Below are 24,005 nucleotides of genomic sequence, written 5' to 3' on the forward strand. Positions count from 1 at the left end.
CCGCCGCCCTCCCCGCTAGCGCCTCCGGCGGGCCGCGGAGCTGCTCCCGCTGCCGGCCGGGAGCGGGTGGAGTTTGGGGAACGGGCGGCGGCGGCCGCCCCCCACATCTCGCCTCCGCCCGCGCGGGGAAGCTAGCGAGCGGGCAAGGCGAGGCAGCGACGAGTTGTTGCCTCCGCCGAGCGGGGATCAGGTGGAGCGGCCGGAGGGCGGGGGCGGGGAGGGGGAGGGTGCCGGGGTCCGTTTAGCTTCCCGGCTCGGCCGCCCCCGCGCGACGGCCGCGGGCCCCACGCCGCTCCCTTTTGCCGCAGCCCCGGTGGGCTCGCCCGGCGCGGCGCTCCTCCCCGCGCGGTGCTGTCAGAGCAGCGGGCCGCGCCTTCGCCTAGCGGGCGCGCTGCGGGGGGAGGCGAGCCTGGGCAGGAAGGCGGCGGGGGAGAGCGGCCGGTCGGGGCGAGGCGGCGGAGGGCGGTGCGGGGCGCCGCTCAGGGGGCGCGCGGAGGGTGGGGGTGGCCGCACCGGCGGCATCATCACCTGGCGCTGCGGCGAGTCGGGAGGGGGGGTGGGTGGGGCGGCGCCTGCAGTCGTCTGCGGCGCGCGGCAGCCGCGGGCGCTGGTTGGCGGTTTAAAGCAGCGGAGCCGCTGCCGCGAGGGGCGTTCAGAGCCGGCGGGGCCACCGCGGCGTGCAGAGCTCGGCTGGCGAGGGTCAGGCATGGAGGGCCCGCAGCAGGAGCAGGCGATGCAGCCGCCCGGCCCCGGGGCCGCCGGTGAGGAGCGGCGCTCGGAGGAGGGCAGGGATGCGGCGGGCGGCGGCGCGCTGGGCAGACCGCTGGGTCCCACGCCGAGCCAGAGCCGCTTCCAGGTGGACCTGGTGGCGGAGGGCGCCGGGCGCCCGGCCGGGGAGCCCCGTAAGGCCGTTGGGGAGGGTGGCGCGGCGGGGAAGGGCAACGAGGAAGCCAAGGGCAGGTTTCGAGTGAACTTCGTGGACCCGTCGGCCGGCGACGAGAGCCCCGGCGAGCCGGGGGGCGGCAGCTCGGAGGGCGGCAATGTCAGCTTCCAGAACGGCGGCGACACGGTGATGAGCGAGGGCAGCCTCCACTCGGGCGGACACCACCACTACTACTACGACACGCACACCAACACCTACTACTTGCGTACCTTCGGCCACAACACCATGGACGCTGTGCCCCGCATCGACCACTACCGCCACACGGCCGCCGACCTGGGCGAGAAGCTCATCCGGCCCAGCCTGGCCGAGCTGCACGATGAGTTGGACAAGGTAAGCGGGTGCCCCGGAGTCCCGCCGCCGCGGCCGGGCAGCCCCCGCGCCGGGCGGGGGTCGCCGCCGGCCCCCGCAGTCGTCCCCGTCCCCGCCTTCCCCCGCCCGGCGCTCTGCGGGAGCTGGGTGCTGCCTGCTGCTGCCGCTGCCGGCGGCGGTGGGAGGAAGAAGCTCCGAGCTCACTGAGCCTCGGGGAGGCGTAAACAGCGCGAATGCATCGGGTCGCTTGCGTCTGTCCTGTGTTTTCTTCCCTTGTTCCCCCTTTCATTGCGCACTGAGGTCGGTCCCCCCTTTCCTCCCCATATTTCCGGGCGGTTTTCCCCGTGATGAGGGGTACCTACAGCTGTTAAGTCTGTGGGGAGAATGTTTTCTCCATAACCGAAAGAAGAATCTGTTACAGACGCAGCGCTTTTCCCCTTCTGGTCCCTATCGCCTTCAGCAGAGAATTCGGGGTCTGCGAGAGTTATTAGTCAGGGAACAGGAATGCAAATGTTTGGAAGAGATGCTAAAAAAAACCAAAAAGGAGGATGCGCTCGCTTTTCGTAGCGACAAGATGTTTCTCCCACCCAGCTGAAAATGCATGCCTCTCCTTCCTGCGCACGCAGCGCCGAACCAAACCGCCTTCTGGTGTGATGCTGAAGGGCTGCACAGATGCAGCCGAGGCTCCTTCTTGAGGAGCCTTTTCAGCCGTGCTCAGTTGCCCTGCGTGGCAGGGCTGATCAAGGCTTCAAAAATTTTGAAGCTATACATGCCAGGCTTTTTCTCTTGGACTAGCCAGTACGTTATTGGAGATGAGTTACAGTGAAAGCCTATTTACATTGTAGGCTGTCTTTCTTAGAAGGTATGCTTTAGCTGAACCTGGAATTAATTTGATGTATTTTTTAGATCACGATTAAACTGTCGTGACTAAACTAAAAGTCAGATCAAACTACTGCAATGCCATTTGCTTGCAGTCTGAAAATTGCTTCTTGGTGTTTGTCTGTGCTCTAAGAAGTCAATGTTCTAGTAAGTTTTTCTGCTGGGTTTAGGGAAATAAAGGAACATGTGGGCCAGATACTAATGAAGTGGGGAATATTTTGATTCCAGAACTTCTTTTGTCCCACCTCTCGCTCCTTGTAGGTGGAGTTCTGTGAGAAAAATGTACATTCTTTCGAGGCTGGCCTGTTTCACACCATTATTGGGCACCTCAGTACGTCTGCACTGGTCTGTGGGGTTTTTTTGGGGGTGTGGTGATTCTTCAAGTGCGTTTTTTCAAAGTGACTCTTCATCTGTTCTGATCAAAGTAAGCGTTTGAGGTGCTATGGAGATACTTCCTTGCAACATCTAAGATTAGATAACAAAATAATTACTAACTGTAACAGCAAATTACTCTTGCCTTTCAGGTCCCCTCCTGATGGAGTTAAATGCTGTTCTGTAGTCTGATTCTAAGTTAGTATGGAATGGAAGTTGTCAATCTTGTGTATGTCTTGTGCATGGAGTTACATATGCTATAAACAAACCATGTAATATATGTGAAAACACCCTGATTTCCTCATATTCCCCCCTCCCCCTTTTTTAATCCTCGTTCATGATGGGATGACCAGTTTGTCAGATACTGTAAGCAGAACATTACTTGGATTTCTAAGCTTGGCAGATCGGGGTTTTTTGGTGGTTTTATTGCAGCAGCAGTCAAAAAAGCTCTTTATGACACCATTAAGAAATTTCAATGTGGAATCTAACTTGCTCTGGAACTATAGTTTCTAAAAGTGTTATTTCTTCATTTTCTTCACAAAGTGTGGCAAGAAATTTTCTTGGTAGGTTATGGCATAGAGGAGTTGTAGATGACCTAATTACAGAGTCATTATCAGAATTGTTTCATTGTGAGTGTTAACTAACTCAAATTATTAATTTTTCAAATGTAGTGAATTTGTTCTGCAGTGTGGATAGGTGTCTACATGAAGATTTTTTTTTAAAGCCATGTCCTGTCTGCTGTTGTTCCCTGTCCTTCCCCCCCACCAAAAAAAAAAAAAAGAGTGCAGCAGCAATATTCAATTTCAGTTACATTTGATAGTAAGTATTAATTTTAAAAACTGTCATGGTATAAACTTAACTTCTTAAGTTTAAGTTCTGTGTAGTAACTTGGGTGTTCTATCACGGGATGTTTTGATTTCCAAAGAAATTAATGTGTTAACACATATTTAGGCTTATGTGAAGAAGGGAAGCAATTATTTTTTCGCTTCAGAAATAGCAAAATAGTTTGCAAGATGAAGTTGAGAACACAAAAGCTTTTAATTACGGCATGCCATGCATACTAATAGCAATGGATACCTAACATTTTCCCCAATCTCTAGAGTATAAAATATACTACATCTGTAATTACTTACTTGATTTCTGGCCACAGAGTGCTGATAACTTTTAAATCGTGATGTTGCCATACTTCTATATGAAAGGTGTTCACAAAGCAATTGGGCTTTTTTTCACAGTGTTTCAGGGGGCTCATTGTCTCCATTCCCAAAGTGACTTTAGTTCCCACTGACTAACAGTAATGATCTCTAGTGTTGAATAATACTATGCCTTAAAGAAGATATTTCTTCACTGACTTTTAGGAACTTGAAAAAATAAGCTTGCTCTTTAGCCATGTTTTTTGAACTAACTTGTACAGTATGTATGTCAAAGACCTAGTAGGGCAGCTGGTAGAAACATCCTAGTACCATTACATAAAATTTGCACTACGTAAAGACCTATTGTTGTGCCTCTGTTTCTTGACCCATTGCGTCAAGGTTGGCCATTATTTTCTGTTAAGACTGATCCAAAAATGTGTTCACCAGCAGTGTGATTCACTGCTTTGAATGTTGCAATTTTGTCTTGTAGTTAAAGTTTGTGCTATTCTTTTTTCCTTTCAAAAGGTAAATAAATGTTGTGAGGCAGCATTACAGTAGTGTTGGTGCTAGTGCCAATTATAGAACAGATTTTTTTTTTCTCTCCTTAGTTTTATTTACAAGCTTCATATGTCTCACTCTTCTACTGATTCTGTTCTCACAGAAAAGCGCTGTTGGAGGAGGATGCACATACACGAACAGAAGGGGTACTTTTTGACAAGGGTTTGTCTTGCTGTCCTGGTATGACAGGTGTCTAACCACCTCAGGTTTCGTGTGGTCACTCCAGCAGTGGCTTTCCTAGTAGAAAAGAAAGGGATTGTTCTTGAAACTGTTGTGGAAGTACAGCTGGGTGATGCTGCAGTACTCTTGAAGTGGGTGACTAGCGTACTGCTGATCTTGGTCTATCATGTTAAGTTTCAAGTGAGGGGTCTTGTCTTCATATATGGTTAGCTGCATATAGTCAAGGTGATCAATCTGTAGGCTACCCAGTTAGCGTGCATTAATCTTATTCTGCTTATACAGAGGTGATATAGGGAATTTGGTGATGCTGTTACAGTTGTGGATCTCATAGATAAGGTGATGTTTTGCAGGAGCACTAGTCTCGAGATGAAAAGGTGAGAGGATGGTTATTAACAAAGTGGGAGGGAAATAGCATACCATGCTGGGTACGTTTTTGTTGCAGTGGTGATCTGCAACCACAGAAGGTTCCCCTTTTGAGGGGATCTGCCTTCAGACAGTAGGAAGATTAAAAGTGTCCTACCTTCTCTTAATTGTTTTTTTTTCCTGTCTTAAGCTTTCGGAATGCCTGTTTTGCCTAGGTCAGCTACACGTGTAAGTAAAGCTATAGCCTGTAGAAGACATTCCATCTGCCTTTGTATTCCTCAGTGTAAAAATTACTATGCCGTAATGTCATAGACCTTATGGTTCCGGAAGGTGAAGGCTTCTAAAGTATTCAGAATTGGACTGTGTCTTAGTAATCCACTACTATGCAATAATTCATAATTTTTTTGTATAGCATTGCTGTAATTGGGGACCTAATTTTTTTTTTGAAGAATAAACTTTACAGTACCTAAGTGACTGTGATTTGATCTGTCTTTTGTGCAGTCATTTACAGTTGTTGTAAGTAGGTGTTATGAGAACCAAGCCCTCTACTGGTGGCTTTGTTCTATTTCTTGTTCAGTACTCACTGAGGGTACCAGTTGGTTCCCTTGACAGGCTAGAAGGTAGTAATCTCAGAGGAAGACCTTTACACCACCGCCACCACCCCCAGCCCAAATTAAAAAAAAAAATCAAACAAAACAAAAAACCCAAAGGCATTTAAAAATGGAAGCATGCTGTGCTTTGTCCCACACAGAAAACCATGCACCTGTCCTCTGAATTTGGAGGCATAAATAAGGAAGAAGATACTACTGATAGTCTTGATGCAGAATTGAGTGTTTTTGTTTGTTTTAACTTAGGTTGGATGACTTTTTTTCTTAAACTATCTTTCTAGCTTTGATTTGTCTTTCGAACATTGCAGTTTTCTCTTATGTGATAAATTGTTTAACTTAAGCACAGTAAAAAGGCTGTGTATGGCACTGCTTTTTAACAAAGAATGTATTATCTCTTGAAAATGTTAAACGACTGCTGCACCTCCAACACTTGTTTATATATTTTTTTCAGTTCTTGGTTTGTGTCTGCCTAGCCTCTTAAGAAAACAGAGCTCAGCTAAAGATGCTTAACTGGCTAAAAGATGATTCTAGATGATTCTAGGCTATCAAGTTAGCTGACCATGTTATGTAAGGTCTATCTTTTAAAAACTGCATCCTTCCCTATCCCTCTGCCAAAAGGCTGAGACCCTCTTGCAGAAAGTCTTTATTGTACTACCTTGCTGAATCTTGCTTTCAATCAGTAGGTCTCTTAGTCCTTGAGACACTGCCATTTAATTCAGATAGCTTGTTTTCCTTCTTGCTCTGTTTTATATCTGTAAGCAGAACTTGAATTTTCTTACTGAACATCATTGTACTAAAATAAAACCAGAGAGACGTGCTTTTAACCTTTGTCTCTGTGCTCTTGGACATCCCAGAAGCCTCTAATCTGTAACTGTTCATGTTCATTGCTTTTGAAAAACAGTGAGCTCAATGCACCTGTCCTCAGATGAAGCTTTACTAGTGTCACGCTAAGTGGTGGTTTTATGCTTTTTTAAATCTGCGTGGAGAATCCTCACTTTGCTTATCCTGATACCCCACTTAATTACCACTGTCTTCATCAAGGGAAAAAAAAATTATGTACTGCTCTTTTTGCAGCAGTAAATCGTATTAGTCCTCCAGGGTTTGTATTTTATCCAGAACCATGTGTGTTTTGTAATTTTACATTGCTTGATGCTTGAATCTCTTTCATCTAGTCTTTGTGGTAAGTCCAAAATACCTATAGAATACTGAAGCCCTTGAACTCTCCTCAGCGTCTGCTAATAATGTTCTTGCTACTCTGTTTTTGTTCTGTTCCAGAGAAGCTGGAAATAACTGAGCACTGTTAACAGGTTATAGTTCAGCTGCTGCTGAACCGGGTAAACTTTTGTGCTCTCTTTTGTGATGATGTTTGTATTTTTGAGTTGGATCTGAGAACTGATCTGGCTTCCAGAAAGCAAACACCCCCTGCAACTGCAAAACCTTGCACTGGATGTTGTGAGTCAGTTCCCTGATCCAGTACACCAGTGGTCTCTGCAGTCTTTTGACTGTACGCTTGTACCAGTTTTGAGCATGCACCCCTAATATGTGTATATTTACTTATAAACATGTACTACTGTACGTGAAATAACCCCTTCCAGAACTCTTGTTGTACTTCATTAACATTACCAAAAAAATACTTTCTCGCCACGCTTCTAATGGACTGTCTTGTCTACCTGTTGGAGACCGCTGCAATGTACCATGAACTGCTTGAGTGCTCATATCAGAAGAAAAGGCATTGTGATTTGCTAGAAGACTACAACTAGGGAAGGAAGGAGTGCCTGTTTGGAGGAGCTTGGTTTTTTTAATAAACTAATCTCAGCTGATGTATTATCGGTATCAATGACTAGTTCAAGACCAGAACCTGAAAGAATAGCAGTAACTTCTCTCTAGCTGGGCAGCTTTTCTTTCAGCATAAGCTATTTCAGAACTGGTTAAAGAGGAAGGTACTGTGGAATTAATCTTGATCTTCAGATGAACTTTAGCCCTTTTGGTACTGTATTTGATTAGACCTTAGATGATTTTCAGTCTTGAAGAACATTCTTGCAGAGGAGGAGGTTGGTAAGATCAATTATCTTGGAGCAATTCAAATCAGCGTACTACAACATCTTCTGTTGCATCCTTCAGATTTTTTCCTAAAGCCCAATATAATATTCATACATAAGCAACCACAAACCCATTTTCCCCCCACCCCCCAGCTTCTGGGTATACCTAACAATCACAATATGGTCATTTGTTCACTACTAAGAATTTTTGGCTACTAAAGTACTGAAAGGCAAACAGTTCTTGCAGCTTGAGCACATGGAACATCTTTGATTTATTCCTACACTTAAGCATGCTGATTAGGCCTGACAAACTTACTGAAATTTCTTTTTATGTATAAAAACTAGGATACATTATCTGTGTATAGTAAACTTAACTGACCTAATGATGAGGTGATTAAAAAAAAGTAAAACATTCCTAAAATTAATAAGGAAGCTTATCTCTTGCATCTTCATCTTCATTTTGCTATGTAGCTTCCCTTCTTCAAATGAACTGCTATTTCAGATTTTTTTTTAATTCAAAGAAAATAGCAACACCTGTTTCACCTGTAAAGAAACTGATGCTAGGTTAAAGTTTCAACTTACTCTGACGGTTTACATGGTAGAGAGACTGCTAAGACTAATCTGAGTCATGCTGCTCTTGAACTGTAAGCAGTTTGGCTTGAATGTAGTGCTGTCCCAGTGCATGTAAGTGCTATGCTGCATGAATGTACCAGCACTGCTCAGTGCTGGCTCAGGGGCTGTGCCTGCAGTTGTGTCCACCACTTCATAAGCACAACATTAAAAATTCAGGCAGGACTTAATTGATTTTTAAGATTTTTGCAGTGGGCTGTTCGGCCTATTTTAAGACAATAGGTTAAATGTAATTTTTCATGAACTTGTTATACTTAGAACTAGACTTGTAATTAAAGTAGGAAGTTTTATTAAGGTCACTGCTGAATAGTGTGGTACACTTGCTCCCCATTCCTCACCTCTTGAATGGAAAGGGCATCATTCTGTTTTGCAGAAGCAAATGAAAACTGAAAGGTGTTAAGAGCAAGAATGCTTCAAATAATCCTTTTTTGGGGGGTAGAGTATAGAAGACAACTTGGGAATTTGCTCTGTTGAAAACAAGTTCTTGAGCAAGACTGAAATGGATTTTCTTTTGTACTTGTATATAGAATGTATTTCTTGGGCTATACTTGAATATGCAGAACTGCTATGGAAGAGGCTTGCTAGTAGGATTTAATTAAGCTCTTAAGCAATCAAATACTGCATCTGCTTCATTCTGGAGAACAAAGAAATTCTATGAAAGACTTAAAAGGTTTCTAATCATTAAATACATATCAGGATTATGTTTTTCAGATAATCAAGTGAAAGCTACCTGTGTTCAGAGCCTGGATCTGTTTTCCTGAGAAGTGTGATTTCTCTTTTCATTCCGATGGATATCAAGAGAAATATGATGGTCAATGCACGTTAATGAATAATTACTTTGACAACATTCACAGTACGAGGATTCTTCTGGAAAGGATCAAATACATTGGTGCAGTAGGGAAACTAGTAGTTTGGTTCTAGAGAGGGTGGGAAAGGAGTGATCCATCAAAGCCAGAACTGAGGTGTACTCTTGAGGTGTGAAGAGTATTTCTTCCTCTTAAGCTGGATGGATTGGTTGTCCCTACATTTGTGCAGGAATTCATGCCCCCTTTTTTGTGAATAGATGTTAATGGTGCAATTTCATGTTAAACAGCAGAAGTGGAGAGACTGGCAAAGGAATTTTGGTTTTTGTTTTTGTGGTTTTTCTTTTGTTTTTGTTTTTATGGTGGCAGACCATGTTGAGTATTCCTCAACAGGTTTGACAGGAAGGCCTGACTTTGCCTGAAATGTTTCTGGGAGTGCAGAACATAATCATTGCGGGTCTACCATGGGGTAGCCGCACTGCGTAGCTGCTGAGCAGAGGTCGTTTCTTGTTTGTCTCTGATTCTCATGATCAACTTGCCAAGAGTATACATATCATCCTGTGCTTATGGAGGGAATCAAGATGTGAAGATATAGAGACTTTTCTTTATCTTGATGCTTTTGCAAAATGTTGTTGTTCCTTAAGTAAAGTTTTTGTATGGAGGAAAAAATACTCTTCATATTCCAGATATGATACTGCTCTTGCACACCTGCAGATGTCAACAAGACTTTGCTGCCATGTCACATGCGAAAACTGCTGGAAAGGATTCCATCTTCTCATACCATACTAGCTTCAGGGTTTCAAATCTTAGCCTTTGTGTGGCTATGTAGACTTCATGGCTTTCCTCTGGAACTTTTCTTCTATAAATATGGCTAGTCCTTCTCTGTTACGTATGCAGAGATTTGAACCTGAACTTCAATGCTCATGTTAAAACAACTAGGTCAAATGGTGTTGACACTGTCACTGTTTCCAGAGGCACTGATTCATAACCTACCTTGAGAGAGACATTATTTTGATGTGACGCTTAGGAAAGCATTGAAACTTTTTTTGCTTATAAAGGGCTGAAAACTCAAAGTTTCTAGTGATGCAGAAAGAAAGTGATGCAGAGAGAAAGCAGGCAGAGGAAGGGATGAGATCACCCTTGGAATATTACACAATATTCTAATGCCTGGATTACTTAAGTGACATGACAAGTTAGTGGCTGTGGAATGCTGCTATGACAATCAAGTTTATCAAAATCCGTCAAGGACCAGATTCTGTCTATTTTTACCAATTAAAATACTCTTTAAGTGTGGGCAGTTTTGCTGTTGCTGCATTTCTGAATTGATTCCAGACCTTTTCCTTGAAGCAGAGGTCTACTAGATTGCAATGTGTATCCATCCTGTATTAGGAGGCGAGGATCATAATCACTTCCTTAAACAGAAAAGTATATAGCCTTTGTGTGTTTAGTAAGTTTAGAGATTAGTAAAAAAAAAAAAATTGTATGCATGTAGGTCCTTAAGTGGTGGCGAGCTTTATAAACACAGCTCCTATCTATCCTTTGTAGGTATACCACCTTGCAAGAACAATGATTTACTCCTAAGCTGAAATCAATTGCCTGAGTAAGTTTCTTCATTAACAGTCTTGTTAGCCTGGTTAATACATCTGACTGCTTGTAAGAGTTGGGAGGAAGAATGAATGATTCTCTGTCCCTTGAAAAAAATTGAAGTAAAAATGGATTTTAAAATCAGAAAAAACCCCCACATATACACACAGAAAAATATTGCTTAATGTTTCTCTGTTAAAAGCAGTATTGAGTTGCAAGACGCCGAAATACAAGCTGATGGCAGAGACATGTACCTGACTAATTCTTCAGTTGACATGTTAATTGTAACTATAAATTTCTTCTGTTTAAAATTGTTCCGCTGTAAATCAGAGTACAACAGACTTTAATTTCAGCTTAAGATAACATTAACATTCTGTGTTAGATGTAATCTCTTTTAAAATCTCTGGAAGTGGATGCCAAAAGCACTTGCTGCTATATTTTAAGTTTGTAATTGTAGAGAAGGTAATAGAACCAGAGCACTTATGTTTTGGTCTCTTGGCTGCAAACCTGAAAGGATTTCCTTTGATTGAGGCGAGTAACCAATGCTTGAAGCTGGTCACATTTAATTCCAAGGAATCCTGAGTTTTAAGAGTAGATCATGTTTTAGCTGGATAATTTATCTCGTGTTGCTGTTGGTAACTGCTGGGTGCCATTTGATGGGTTAGTAGGCTTTTTTAAGGCTGTGACTTTAAAGATACTCGAACCACAGTATAGTAGCAGCATTTTAACATGTACTTCAAACAAGGAGTGGGAATTATAAATTCTATGAGCAAATTTGCTAAAATTCATTTGTGATTTAAGACCAAGCAGTAAAGTACCTAATATGATTGCTGAATTTTCTGAACTGCCATCAACAGCTAGTCATTGCACAATGACTAGCAATGTTCCCTGAAAGTGTGTTGGTTTTGAGTTTGTTTTTTTTTAAAGAAAATGCTAATAAAGTGTTCAGGCAGACTGAGATGTTTTTAACATGTTTTCTGCTATGTTTTCTTTTGCATGTGCTACCTGACTGAGTTTTTCCCACTGGTAGCAATACTAATCACTCAAGCTTCCCAACTAACTCCTGAAAAACCTGAACACCTGAATCTGTTTTGGTCACTTAGCAAGTTTATTTTTAACAAATGAATTACCAGAAATTTGTAAACTATTCTAGGTGTCTGTGGAAGCTACTCTTTGTGACTAGCAATCTTTAAGTGAAAGGTAAGTGTGTTGGATTATCACCCTGTTTGAAGTACCAAAGATTCAGACTATTAGATCTGTTGGTAAGATGTAAATTAGCGATATAATTAAGATGTAGAAACTGATAACCTACTTCCAGTTTTAGAATTTGCATTTTTCACTGCTCTTTCATGAGAATAAAGGCTATTATAAACCAATGAGAGCTAGGCACACTAGTTCTTAGCTTGCATACTAGCTCATGATAACTCTTATCACTATCCCAGCAGAGGACTGGTAAGGAAGAACTAGAACTTCATGCAATATTTAAAGTTCAGGTGCACTACAGATTTTTCTTTTCTTGATTTACTCATTACAGAATTATTTTTCTGGTTTCATAATATTTTCAACTGTTACTGTGTAGCAAGGTGATAGTTTTCTGGAGGTATTTATGGTAGGCTAGAAAAAGTTCTTTCGAGGGTAGTGAGACAGGTAGACAGTGTATGTTTTTTTTCTTACTACTTTGCTTTCTTAGGCATTGAGTTCCAGTTGTGTTAATTTCCAGTTCCTAGGTCTAAGAAGATTCTTCTGCACCATTTGATGGTCTAAATAGCAAATTACGACCTTAAGAAGTAGCTGTTTCAGTCAGGTTTGGATATTTATATTTACTGTATAGTTCTGCGGTTTTAATGGGAGGGAGGCTTAACATAGGAGACTTAGGTAATTGTGGCATAAATAAAAGCAGTGAGGATATCTTAACAAAGCTTTAAGGTTAGCACTTCTGAAACAGATCAGTATAGAGAAGGCAATAGCCGTTTCTCAACAAAAGTATTGCTAGCATTACTAGTTTACAAAGTAGACTGTCCATGCCAGTACCGACTGTTGTTTGTGTTATGTAGAGTAAGTATTTTAAAAGTAATTACCTACATTACTTATTCCCTTTTAGAGCGGTTTATCGTCCTTACGAAAAACATTTGAAAACTGTCAGACCTGGTAGAGGTGTTTTTCAAACTTAAGATTGAAAAGTCACTGTGATTTGTTGTTAGTCTACAGAGCAAAGTTAACAACAGTATCTCAGCCATTTTAAACAGTGGTTGGTTGAAAAAATGGTTACAGTGGTTACAAGCAATAGTCGGCATCACCAAATCAAGTCAAAGACTGGTGAGAACTTATTTTTCCTCTTCATATTTACATACTGAAATACTTTGTATTCTCAGTCAGACAATCAAGTATGAGGCTTCCCTGTGTTTAACACCTTATCAAGAACTCTCTTGCGTCCCTGGACAACAATATGCTTAAAACCATTCCATGGAGATTTAGGCATTTTGGAAAGGAAACTCAGTGCTCTTGGTTTCTTTCACCACTGGTCAGATAAAAGCATTAAAACATAAAAACAGCTTATAAAAGACCCTTAGGCACAAACTGGGAATTTTATGACTGTAAACATTAGCATGCTGCAAAAGCTTGTTTAAAGAACAGATGTGTTTGATGGAGTTCAGCGTCCTATAGTCAATAGCTGGCTTATTCTTTAGTAGTGTAGTATCACACTTGCATATATTTGTACCAGTACAGACTCTGAAAAAGTTGTCAGCATTGCATCAGAGGTAAACACCTATGGCTGCAGGATTATTCTATGCATACAATATATCTAGCAGTTTTTAAACTTTTTTTTCAGGTCATTAGAAATGCACAGGTGAGGTGGGGGGAAGAATCCAAAAGTTCATTCCAGAAGGGAGAATGCAAGGCTTGCTCATCCAAGAACAGATCTGTAGTCTTTAAAAATCATGGGAAGTGTTAGCATCTTCTGGGGGAGAACATTTAGTAATTCTGCTGCTGTTTGATAACTTTATTTAATCTGTCATTTTTATTTTATCTACAGCCTGGCTAAAGTATGTTTGAAATAGAAAAGCAAAAACAGATGTTCATAAACTTTTCTTCCATGCATGTTTTGAGCTGTGCTAACTCTGAATGTCTTCTGTACTGTCAGGTTTTGAACTTGAGTAGCCATAACTTAACTGTGTGCAGCTAAAGACTTGGGCTATTTAGGAGGTATACTCTCTACAAGTAATGATTCCTCAACTCTTGAGACAGCTGGCATGCCAGCTGGATCAGTACATTTTGCTGGTTGCTTCTTTCCTTAAAAAGGAATTTTATTAAAAATGGCAATGACTATAAAGTTAACCTTTGGGAGAAGGAAACAAGAAATTTTCAGGTAAGGTGTAGTGAACAGCTGGGCAATAATGCCAGAAGACGGGTGCAAGTCTCTTGCCCATGTGAAGAACGGTTCCACTGTCTGTGTTGAAGAGGTGGCAGTCACCAACCTGCTCCTTCACCTGGACATTCACAAGTCCATGGGGTCGGATGGGATCCACCCGAGGATACTGAAGGAGCTGGCAGAGGATCTTGCCAAGCCACTGTCCACCATTTATCAGCAGTCCTGGTCAGCTGGGGAGGTCCTGGATGACTGGAAACTAGCAAATGTGACGCCCCTCTACAAGAAGGGTCAAAAGGAGGATCCAGGGAACTACAGGCCTGTCAGCCTAACCTCGGTGCTGGGAAAGGTCATGGAGCAGATCCTCTTGAATGCAATTATGCGGCACATGCGGGACACCCAGGGGATCGGGCTCAGCCAGCATGGGTTTATGAAAGGGAGGTCCTGCCTCACTAACCTGGTCTCCTTCTATGATAAGGTTACCTGCTTAGTGGATGAAGGGAAGGCTGTGGATATTGTCTACTTGGACTTTAGTAAGGCCTTTGACACTGTCTCCCACAGCATTCTCCTGGAGAAGCTCGCTGCTCACGACTTGGACAAGAGCACTCTGTGCTTCGTTAAAAACTGGCTGGACGGCCGAGCCCAGAGAGTGGTGGTGAATGGAGTCAAATCCAGTTGGCGGCCGGTCACGAGTGGTGTTCCCCAGGGCTCAGTGTTGGGGCCGGTCCTGTTCAATATCTGGATGAGGGGATTGAGTGCACCCTCAGTAAGTTTGCAGGTGACACCAAGCTGGGTGGAAGTGTCGATCTGCTGGAGGGCAGGAAGGCCCTGCAGAGGGACCTGGACAGGCTGGATCGTTGGGTTGGAGCCAACAGTATGAGATTCAACAAGGCCAAGTGCCGGGTCCTGCACTTGGGTCACAACAACCCCATGCAACGCTTCAGGCTTGGGGAGGAGTGGCTGGAGAGCTGCCTGGCGGAGAAGGACCTGGGGGTGTTGGTTGACAGCTGGATGAACATGAGCCAGCAGCGTGACCAGGCAGCCAAGAAGGCCAATGGCATCCTGGCATATATCAGGGATAGTGTGGCCAGCAGGAGCAGGGAGGTGATCGTGCCCCTGTACTCGGCACTGGTGAGGCTGCACGTCGAGTTCTGTGTTCAGTTTTGGGCCCCTCACTACAAGAGGGACGTCGAGGTGCTGGAGCGTGTCCAAAGAGCAACAAAGCTGGTGAAGGGTCTAGAGAACAAGTCTTCTGAGGAGCGGCTGAGGGAATTGGGGTTGTTTAGTCTGGAGGAGGCTGAGGGGAGACCTTTTCGCTCTCTACAACTACCTGAAAGGAGGTTGTAGCGAGGCTGGGGTCAGTCTCTTCTCCCTGGTAATAAGCAATAAGATGAGAGGAAATGGCCTCAAGCTGCACCAGGAGAAGTTTAGGCTGCACGTTAGAAAAACCTTCTCCACCAAAAGGGTTGTCAGGCATTGGAACAGGCTGCCCAGGGAGGTGGTTGGGTCTCCATCCCTGGAGGTATTTAAAGAGGGGTAGATGTGGTGCTTGAGGATATGGTTTAGTGGTGGACTTGGCAGTGACAGGTTAGCGGTTGGACTCGATCTTAAGGGTCTTTTCCAACCTTAACGATTCTGTGATTGCTACAAACATCTCTAACCACAAAGCTCCTAGCAGGTAAAAGCATGATCCCATTGCTGAGGCTTCAACTGTAGCTGGTGAGGATACAGACCCATTGCTGTAAAGAATTGCTCTGTCTGCACCTCTGTTGGTGAAAGACAGTTCTCAGGTGTCTTCCCTTATTTCCTGTACTCAGTAAGCATGTGAAATAATGAGAGCACAATGCTTAGTATCAGAATATGTAAGTACAAAGCAGTTTTAAATGTAAGCAGCTGTTCTTTTGATTAAATATGGTGGAATGCCATTTTTGTGTCCTTGCAGAAATTTGAACTTGAAAAGATGAGGCTTTTGATTTTCTTAAACATTTTGATAGTATTAGTTATCTAAACCAGCTTCACTACTGTATCCTATGAAGACAAAGAAAAGCTGCTCTTGTGAAGCCTTTCTAAGGAATTTGTGTGGGAAGCCCACACTATCTGGCACGTGCTAAACCTGTAACTGGTCAAACTTGAGAGATAGAAAAAAACAGTTAAATGCTCTAGTCTCAGTTGCTTCTTTGCCCTCTTCTCTTTGCACAAGAGTAATGGTAATAGGAAGGATTAGCTAAAGAAGTTACTAATGGCAACATGCCAAATCAGGCAAACCACAAATAAAGCAGTCTGCCTGCAGAAGAATCACATAGTCTTAGACACAAACTTGCTGGTTGTACTGTCCTTTACTTGGGGCTTCCATGTCATGATACTTGAAGAGAAGCAAGAGCAGAAGGGTTCATATGTGTTTATTCTGGTACCACCTCATACAGTTCAACGTAGCCTAAGTATGTTGCCTTTCAGATGGGATCTAGATGAATTCACCATAAATAAATTTGCTGCATGACACAAACCACTGTCTCAGTAAAACTAAGTATCAATTTTTACTGATGGGAAACTTCTCCATGCACCAGAATATGTGTGTGAAAAATCTCAGATATTTTCTGGCTAACAAGTCTTTTCTCATTACTAATCCACTTCTAATAAATGTGGAGGCTATTTGCAGTTGGCACAAATAACTTATTGTTATGATCCAGTACTGGAGATGAATTAGTAGATTATCTGTACTTTTCAGTGCAGTGTGATACAGCAATGGAAATTTCTGTGTAGGAACAGAAATTAACTGTTTCTTGGCTAAATTCTTATCAATGTATGGTAGAATTGTCAAGATGTAAATGTATCTTATTTTTCCTTCAACAGTGCAACACCATAACTCTGAGTAGTGCTCTTTGGACTGTTTAGTAAAAGACACTATTTTGATTAAAAATTTCTGTTAGAGCATTTCTGGTCTGAAATGCTAAAACCTCTTTTCTTTCCTCTTTTGTTACACCCCCTCCAAATCCACAGTGTGCTAGTGTTTTTTACTGTTTATGAAGATCTTATCGTACATGTATTGCTGTTCTAAAATAGTGCTAGTGCGCCTTTTTCCATTCAGTATGTGACTTGAGTAGAAGCATTGTTTCCTCTTGAGCACAAGCATGAAAAAGAGGTCTGCTTTATTTACAGCTGAGGCCACACTGGTGCTTTCTTAATCTCACATTAAAGGGCTGAACTTGGAGCCTTGTGTAGTGGAATTCTTTTGTGCCCACACTCTAATATCTGTTCTCACTGGTGCTTTATCGGGCACCCACTAGCACTGATAACCAGCAGTAACCTTTCAGTTATTATATTTTGCGTGTGCTTCAAAATATTTTCCTAAGAAATATTGCATGGTGTGGAGAGACAAGACATACAGAACAAAACTTCCTTGTGTTCATAGTGTACATATCTTGGAGCTGATCTGGTAACTGATAACTCAAAATATCAGTTGCAAGCCATTTTCTCCTTCCCAGAATACAACAGGCTGAGCTTTGGGCTTGTTTGAGCACTACAGTAAAATGCATAGCTATCACATAATGGTTGAAATTGGAAGTGACCTCTGGCTGGATGTCATCTTGTCAATGTGTGCAGGTTCTACCAGCTGTGGTCATATGCTGAATTATATAATTGTCCCTTACACTAGATATGAGGATATTCTCTACCTTCTTTTAAAACCTAAACTTCTATCTTGTTTTTTAAAAAACAGAAAAAAGCATTGTGACTCAGTATTACAGCATTAACTATTTTAGTTGCATATAATGTTTCAATATTTTAGGACATGAAGGTGCATTTATCTTCTAGCCCTTCTTTGATCTTCCATGACCAGTTTTTCAAAGAACAATTTTATTGTTACTATGTCATTCCTTTTTGTGATACTGGAAGATGTTATCAAATGTTGGTAGTTTTCTTGGCCAAAGCATAGAACCTGCTTAGCAAATATAAATGTGACTCCCTTTATGCAATGCTTTTAAATTGAGTTTGTTGCAAGATTAATGCAATGCTCTTCTGTGAGAAATAAGAATGGATTTTATGTGAAGGAATAATAATATACAGTTACACTGTTGCATGCTTGATTGGAGGTTTTGTTGTCATGGTTGTGAACATGTTAATTAATCTATCCTTTGTTTTAATGTATCTTTTTTCTTTTTTCCTCCCCACTTCTGAAGGTGGGTGGGGGAGAAGCAGAGAGAAACTTCTGGTAAGGGCTGCTAGGAGTGGCAGAATCTGATGAGGCAGACATTAATACCTAGAAAGAGGTTTGAGGTTTGTTCCTGCATTTCTAGGAAAGTCATCTGAAGGACGAGTACTCAAGGGTATCAGAGCAGGGCAGTATGTAGGCTCATTCTTTTCTGTCATGAGCTTCAGGTGTGTCTCAGTTGGGTGAGGACACTGACTAGAGGGCTTTCCATTTCCTCAATTCTGGTTTAGGCAGGTCAGCATAGGCTTGGCAGATGGGTGGCTTGTATCTCTATGTATTAAATTAAAACTAGTTAATTATTATTCTGTTTACTGACATAGAGATGATAGAGTTAACTATGTAAAATCTTGAATGTAGCAGCATAGTAATTCTCTTTTTTTGGTCTTCCTACCACTCTTAAATGGATCATGTGCCACTTCTTGCTTGATTTGGTTTAAGTTTGAGTGCCTGAGTGTCCGAATAGAAATAATCAGATAATAAATAGATTCATCTGGTTAAAGGCTGTGCAAATCTCCCAAGAAGTTACAGCCATTAGTTCTCTTCTACACAGAAGAGCTGCAGTTCAGGAAATGGGGTAATTACCAGTTATGTTTCTTTTTGTCCTCCGCTTCATGTGTATAACAAATTATATACATACACATACACACACATACATACAAAAAAAATATATATAAAACGTAGATATCTATCTTTGGGGTTTTTTAAAACCCTTCTGGAGACAAGAAAACTTATTATTTAGAAAGCTATCAGTTAAAGGTAATGATCTGCAAGTGATAATGATTCTGCCTTCTGGTTGAAGGCTTATGTCACAGAATCACAGGTTGGAAGGGACGTCAGAGATCACCTAGTCCAACCTTTCTGTCATACAGGGTCTCTAGATATGTTGCAGGTACACTGGTTTTTATGAGAATTTCATAATACAGAGTCAGTGAGAGAGTCACTGACATGAATCTGTGCTAATGAGCTTTGGATAAGATTGACATAATTTAGGTTTTTTTCGGTCTGTTTGTATGTTTACTGCTGATGGCAGGGATATGGATGACACCCTTCATAAGTGACCGTTCTATAAATATTTTCTCTGGACTCTGTGCTAATGGTATATTTGGAATTAATGTATTGTGAAGAGGAGGAATTTAATGAAGTATCTTACATTAAACTTCCTTACTGTGTCCCTTCAGCATGGAACATAATTCTTGAAAGTATAATTTGGGTCCAGTCTATTTTGTATCTTCTTTAGCAAATGGGAGTTTTGCCCCTTACTTCATTGTGGTTGAACTACTAATTGCTTAAATGTTTTCTAAGCCCTCTGGGATGCAGACTGCTTCACAAATACTGCTTGAGCTGGTTTGAATAGTACTCTCCGAACAGTATTCAGGGTCTTTCTAGTATATTCATTCTTTATACTTGTTGCCTTGGATAACTAACATACTTTGCTTAGAGTGGTTCCTGCAGATTTCTTACAGCAAGTGTAGGAAATATTTTAAATGTTTACATGTTTGCTGGCTTGGCAAAACAAAATGGCCTGTTAAAAAGCAAGCATGCAACAAATATGTATATGGACATGTGTAGTTTTAATATCTATCAAATGGTTAAGATTTCTGCATTGTAAGGCTGAGAGTTGAATTGCAAAGAAAAGCCACAAGTTGGTCTTTGTCTGAGGTTGATGTTTTCTGCATCTGTCATCCTTCCCTTTTAAACAGGGAAGAGTGTTTGGGAAGAGACTTCTCTTCCCTCCTTCGCCTTGAAATGCCACGCTCCCACCCTCCTTTCTAGCAGCATCACTTTACAATGAATAGAGAATAGTTTGCCAAGGAAGTGAATAATTTATTTCCTGAAAAATTCATTAAGTGACAGCTAAGTTTGAACTACAGGAGATGCTATAGCTGAGACCAGTAACTTGTGGTAAAACAGTATACACTTTCAGATTAAGAAATAAAACCTCCTGTGCTGTAGATGCCAATACATTTGAAATCTTGTAGCTCTTTTTCTAGAAGACCAGATGTTTGTTTCTTAGGGCTGTAGAACTGATTTGTAAAAATATTTATTCCTCTGACTGCTAACAGTTTGTTCTAACTGAAGCAGAATACCTGAGTCATCTGCGTGTGTTTGTTTTATATTCCTTGAAATCTGTGAGATGTGCCTCACACAAGGAACATAAAGGAAAAGCTTAAAGCTTCTTCCGTGTTATTCTTGAATTTTTCTTTTTGCACAAGTAGACGTGTTGTTTTTTTTTTTTACAATGTGAGCATCAAATGTCCTCTCTACTCTGTTAATCACATAAAAGATAAACTTTTTAAAAAAATTTTTCCCAAGGAGCCCTTTGAAGATGGCTATGCAAATGGTGAGGAAGGCACACCAGCTGGGGAAGCAGCTGCCACTTACACAGCTGACAGCAAAGGGGTGGTCAAGTTTGGCTGGATAAAAGGCGTATTGGTAAGTTTGATATATTGTACTTCAGTGTCTTACAGATATGATATTTCTAATAATCATTTTTTGAGAGGGATTGTGATAGTGCTGTATAAAGAAAAGATTATATGTATGGGAGATGTGAAAAATGCCATAATTTTAGGAAGGGTTGCTCTTACTTGTACAGAATTTTAAGGAAGTAAATTTTTCAGGGCTTCAAGTTTTAAAGGGATCATGATTTCTTAGCAGAGGTTTTACAGTTTTGAAGTTGCATAATTTCCAAGAAGGAAAAAGATTATGTAAGTATTCATATGTAGTAGAAAAAGTACATATGAATCTTAAGTGACAAAGAAAAATCCAAATGGAGTGAATACACTTAACGTGTGTTCATTGTGGGTCTCTGAAGTTTTGGACTGAAGTGTTAGAAAATTTGACTTTTATTTATTTATTTTTAGAGAAGCAAAAAAATACTGTGTTGAAGAGAGTACCTTCCTGTATATGGCAAAACTTGACCAGGATTAAGTATTTAAAGTCTGTTGAAATTCTTAAAAAAAAAAGCCATCTTCTCCTAAGCTGTGGAAGTCTTAATGGTAGATACAATGTAGTCATGGTGGAAAGAACTGATTCTGTCCTGATTTGGAGTAGTGAAAAATTAAGGGTGACATGGGGGATTTTTTTTACAAGTACATATTAATTTATTTTCAATATTGTGGCAAACAGAAGCCATAATTAATACATACTTTCCAAAGCTATAAGAATTTATAGTGGTGGCTGCAAATGCAATAGTTGGTTAAAACATGCTGAATTTGAGCATTCAGAATATCTGAATTTAGTTCAGCAAGTTTCCACTGTGTATTAGCAACTTCCTTAGAAGTCTTAAAGTAGCCATATTCTCTGCCTTGGGAGAAATAGAGTGCCCATGGTAGCTGTGAAACAGGTATTACAGATTTCTATTAATGTACCCCAATGAAGGAGAGAGCTGTTCATTTTAAAGCAGGTATGAAGCTGACTTTTAATTTCTCCAAACCCAGATTCTCTATTGGACTACTTTTATAAGGAACAATTCAAAGTATTAAAGAGTTAAGGGATAAATATTGCCGACCATTTTCCTCCAAAGTCAATATAAAAGTTTCAAGGAGGATTATCATCTCCCTTTCAGTGGTTTGAAAGTTGCAGTTAGTATTTCCTAGTAGGAATGAGCTGCTTGGGTGAATATTTCCAGCTCAGGTGATTTACGTTTTGCAAAAGACTTTTTAAATCTCTGAAAACTTTTTTACTTTTGTGGTTTGGAGCAGTCCTTGTCATCCTTCTAGTCCTAATGATGAGCTAAACTTTTTGTAGGATTGATATCGTATGCTTTAGGTAGAGAGACTTTGAGAGAGACTTAAGACCTGTTGTTAGTCTTCTGTCTAAATTCTGTACAGTGCAAACTCTATTTTATTAAGGAGTTTTATTTAGAGTTTAAAATACAAGGTTAAAAAAAAAATAAACATCCCCCATCCTGTTCATGTGCAGCTGTGTTGTACGGTACAGAAGTTCTAGGACTGGGAAGTGGTGGGGGTGGTTGTGTTTTTAAAAAAAACAAATTTAGTAGGGTATTACTTCACTGTATTTTTTGGGGAGAGATTTGTGGGAGACCTGAACTGGGGTTGTAGACGTCACAATCATTGTAGACCCCACAAGCTTATTTTTAGTCATGTATTCTGTGGTATGAATTTTGGATCCTAAAAGTTGGGATCTAAATTATTTTTATTGTTTGGTCAAGACATACTACAAGTGTCAGATATTCAACATATATATATATATATTTTGAAGGTAGTAACTTTTTAATCATGCTTAGGTTCCCTTTTTTTTAATCAAACCTAAACTTGTCTAATTAAAAAAAAACTCTTGTGAAATAATTTGAAAAGTGGCGAGGAAAGACTGCGAGATAACTTTGACAGCATTGAAAATTGAAACGACGAATTAGTGGAAATGACTGCACATGTAAAACCTAACATGTAAAATTTCTGTTTTATCACAGGTACGATGTATGTTAAATATTTGGGGTGTGATGCTCTTCATCAGACTATCATGGATTGTAGGACAAGCTGGGATAGGTACGTGTACTAATGCTATAATTTTATTTCATTGACTTTTAAATGTGGTCTAAAAAAGGTATTGATCCTGAGCTTACACTTTAAACAGGGGTAGAAAATTACCTTAATATTGCCTATTTTTAAGGTAGTTTATCCTTATCAAAACTTTAAGCAGTATGAAGTTACTTAGACTTCGTTTAGGTATAACGTTAGTAATATACAATTAACATTTGTAGGTCTTCAGGGAACTGTAGAGGTCAACTTTTGATCTCTTGTTATTTTGATCTCTGGCATGTTTCTGCACCCCCCTTGTGTTTTTTGTGCCCCCTCGTCTGTGTATAGACTGTGTAGTATGTAAACAATTTTCTTCAAAGGCTTAACTTAATATCAGACTGCAGAAAATCTCTCATCTGCAGAAGGCATGTCTTTCCTTGAAGCTCTAGGATACAGCTTTTACCCTGTTGATTAATGATAACATTTATCCAGTTTTGTTTCTATCCTGAAAACTTCTCTGTACAAAAGGGGAGTGAAGAGGCCTTTTGCTTGAATGTGCAGGACCACACACAGTAATTTGTGTTGTATTTGCACGACTAATTCTTTAAACCAAGTTAAGTTGAAGCTTTGTACGTGTTAATACTGTTGGACTTACACCCCCTTTCCCCTCTTCTTCCAAAAGGTCTGTCTGTCTTGGTTATTGGAATGGCCACTGTTGTGACAACGATTACAGGACTGTCTACTTCAGCAATAGCCACAAATGGGTTTGTAAGAGGAGGTAAACCTACTTTCATAATGATTTTAAAGCTTTCATCACTCTGAAGCATACATCTTAAGGATGAAACCTTTAATTTATTTTCAGGTTTTTCTAGCCTCAGGATAAAAACAGTATGGATAAGATGTAGGATAGAGTTAGTTTTCTGAGGAGCAGTCTTCCCTATGTTCTGTATTTGACTAACCAGTCATGTAGTTAATGAAAAGTCAATAATGAGCCTACTAATTTGACTTGACTAGTGGCTTGCTTTTCCACTGTGGAAGAAAAATTTTCTATTCCAAATATTAAGAATAGATAACATTTTTAAAGAAACATATCCAGGAATGAATAGAGTCTTAATACTCCTGTATCTGCACTGGTTGGTTAAGAACGTGCATGTGTGCTTGTATGTGTTCATGTCCTGAAATAAAACTTACTAATGAAAAAATACATCCTATAAAAGGATACACTATATCTATATGACTGTGTACAAAAGGACATGTTCTTGTTCTATTGTGGTATTGTTTTATACACAATCAAAAGTTTGGAGAATTTCTTTTATCTCCAGTGTTCCTGAGTGTGAGGTTTTCATTTTCGTTCATTGTTTATGTGGTGGTGTCAGCAATTCCTACAAAATAGTTTCATAAGTAGCTGGTGCCTTAGACATGCTCAAACTGCTTCATGACATTACAAGGCTGCTACTAGTAGAAAATGTGGTGGAATGAAAATAGAAGCTTATAAAATTCTCTTGATTAAGAACGAAGAGAAAAACCTTGCTATCACAAAGTAAACAGACTCAAC

At 40.9% G+C, this 24,005-nt stretch overlaps 1 protein-coding gene and 1 long non-coding RNA gene across 3 annotated transcripts in view; both read left to right on the forward strand.

Annotated features, from left to right (window-relative positions):
* The first annotated feature begins 23 nt into the window (after positions 1–23).
* The window catches only part of SLC12A2 (solute carrier family 12 member 2), a 61,580-nt gene continuing 37,598 nt past the window's right edge, over positions 24–24,005 (forward strand). Inside the window, exons 1-4 of one of the 2 annotated variants that reach the window (XM_075079722.1) lie at positions 24–1,273; positions 20,286–20,405; positions 22,402–22,477; positions 23,133–23,228. In XM_075079722.1, the coding sequence (XP_074935823.1) occupies positions 707–1,273; positions 20,286–20,405; positions 22,402–22,477; positions 23,133–23,228 (859 nt within the window). In that variant the 5' untranslated portion in view covers positions 24–706. The remainder of the gene's footprint in view (positions 1,274–20,285; positions 20,406–22,401; positions 22,478–23,132; positions 23,229–24,005) is intronic. The other variant, XM_075079721.1, reaches the window with a different exon arrangement.
* Positions 10,347–12,174, forward strand: LOC142050705 (uncharacterized). Its single transcript, XR_012658103.1, has 3 exons — positions 10,347–10,414; positions 11,552–11,598; positions 12,089–12,174. It is a non-coding gene; the product is annotated as an uncharacterized LOC142050705 (long non-coding RNA).

Source organism: Phalacrocorax aristotelis, chromosome Z (genome assembly GCF_949628215.1).
Source record: "Phalacrocorax aristotelis chromosome Z, bGulAri2.1, whole genome shotgun sequence".
NCBI lineage: Eukaryota > Metazoa > Chordata > Aves > Suliformes > Phalacrocoracidae > Phalacrocorax > Phalacrocorax aristotelis.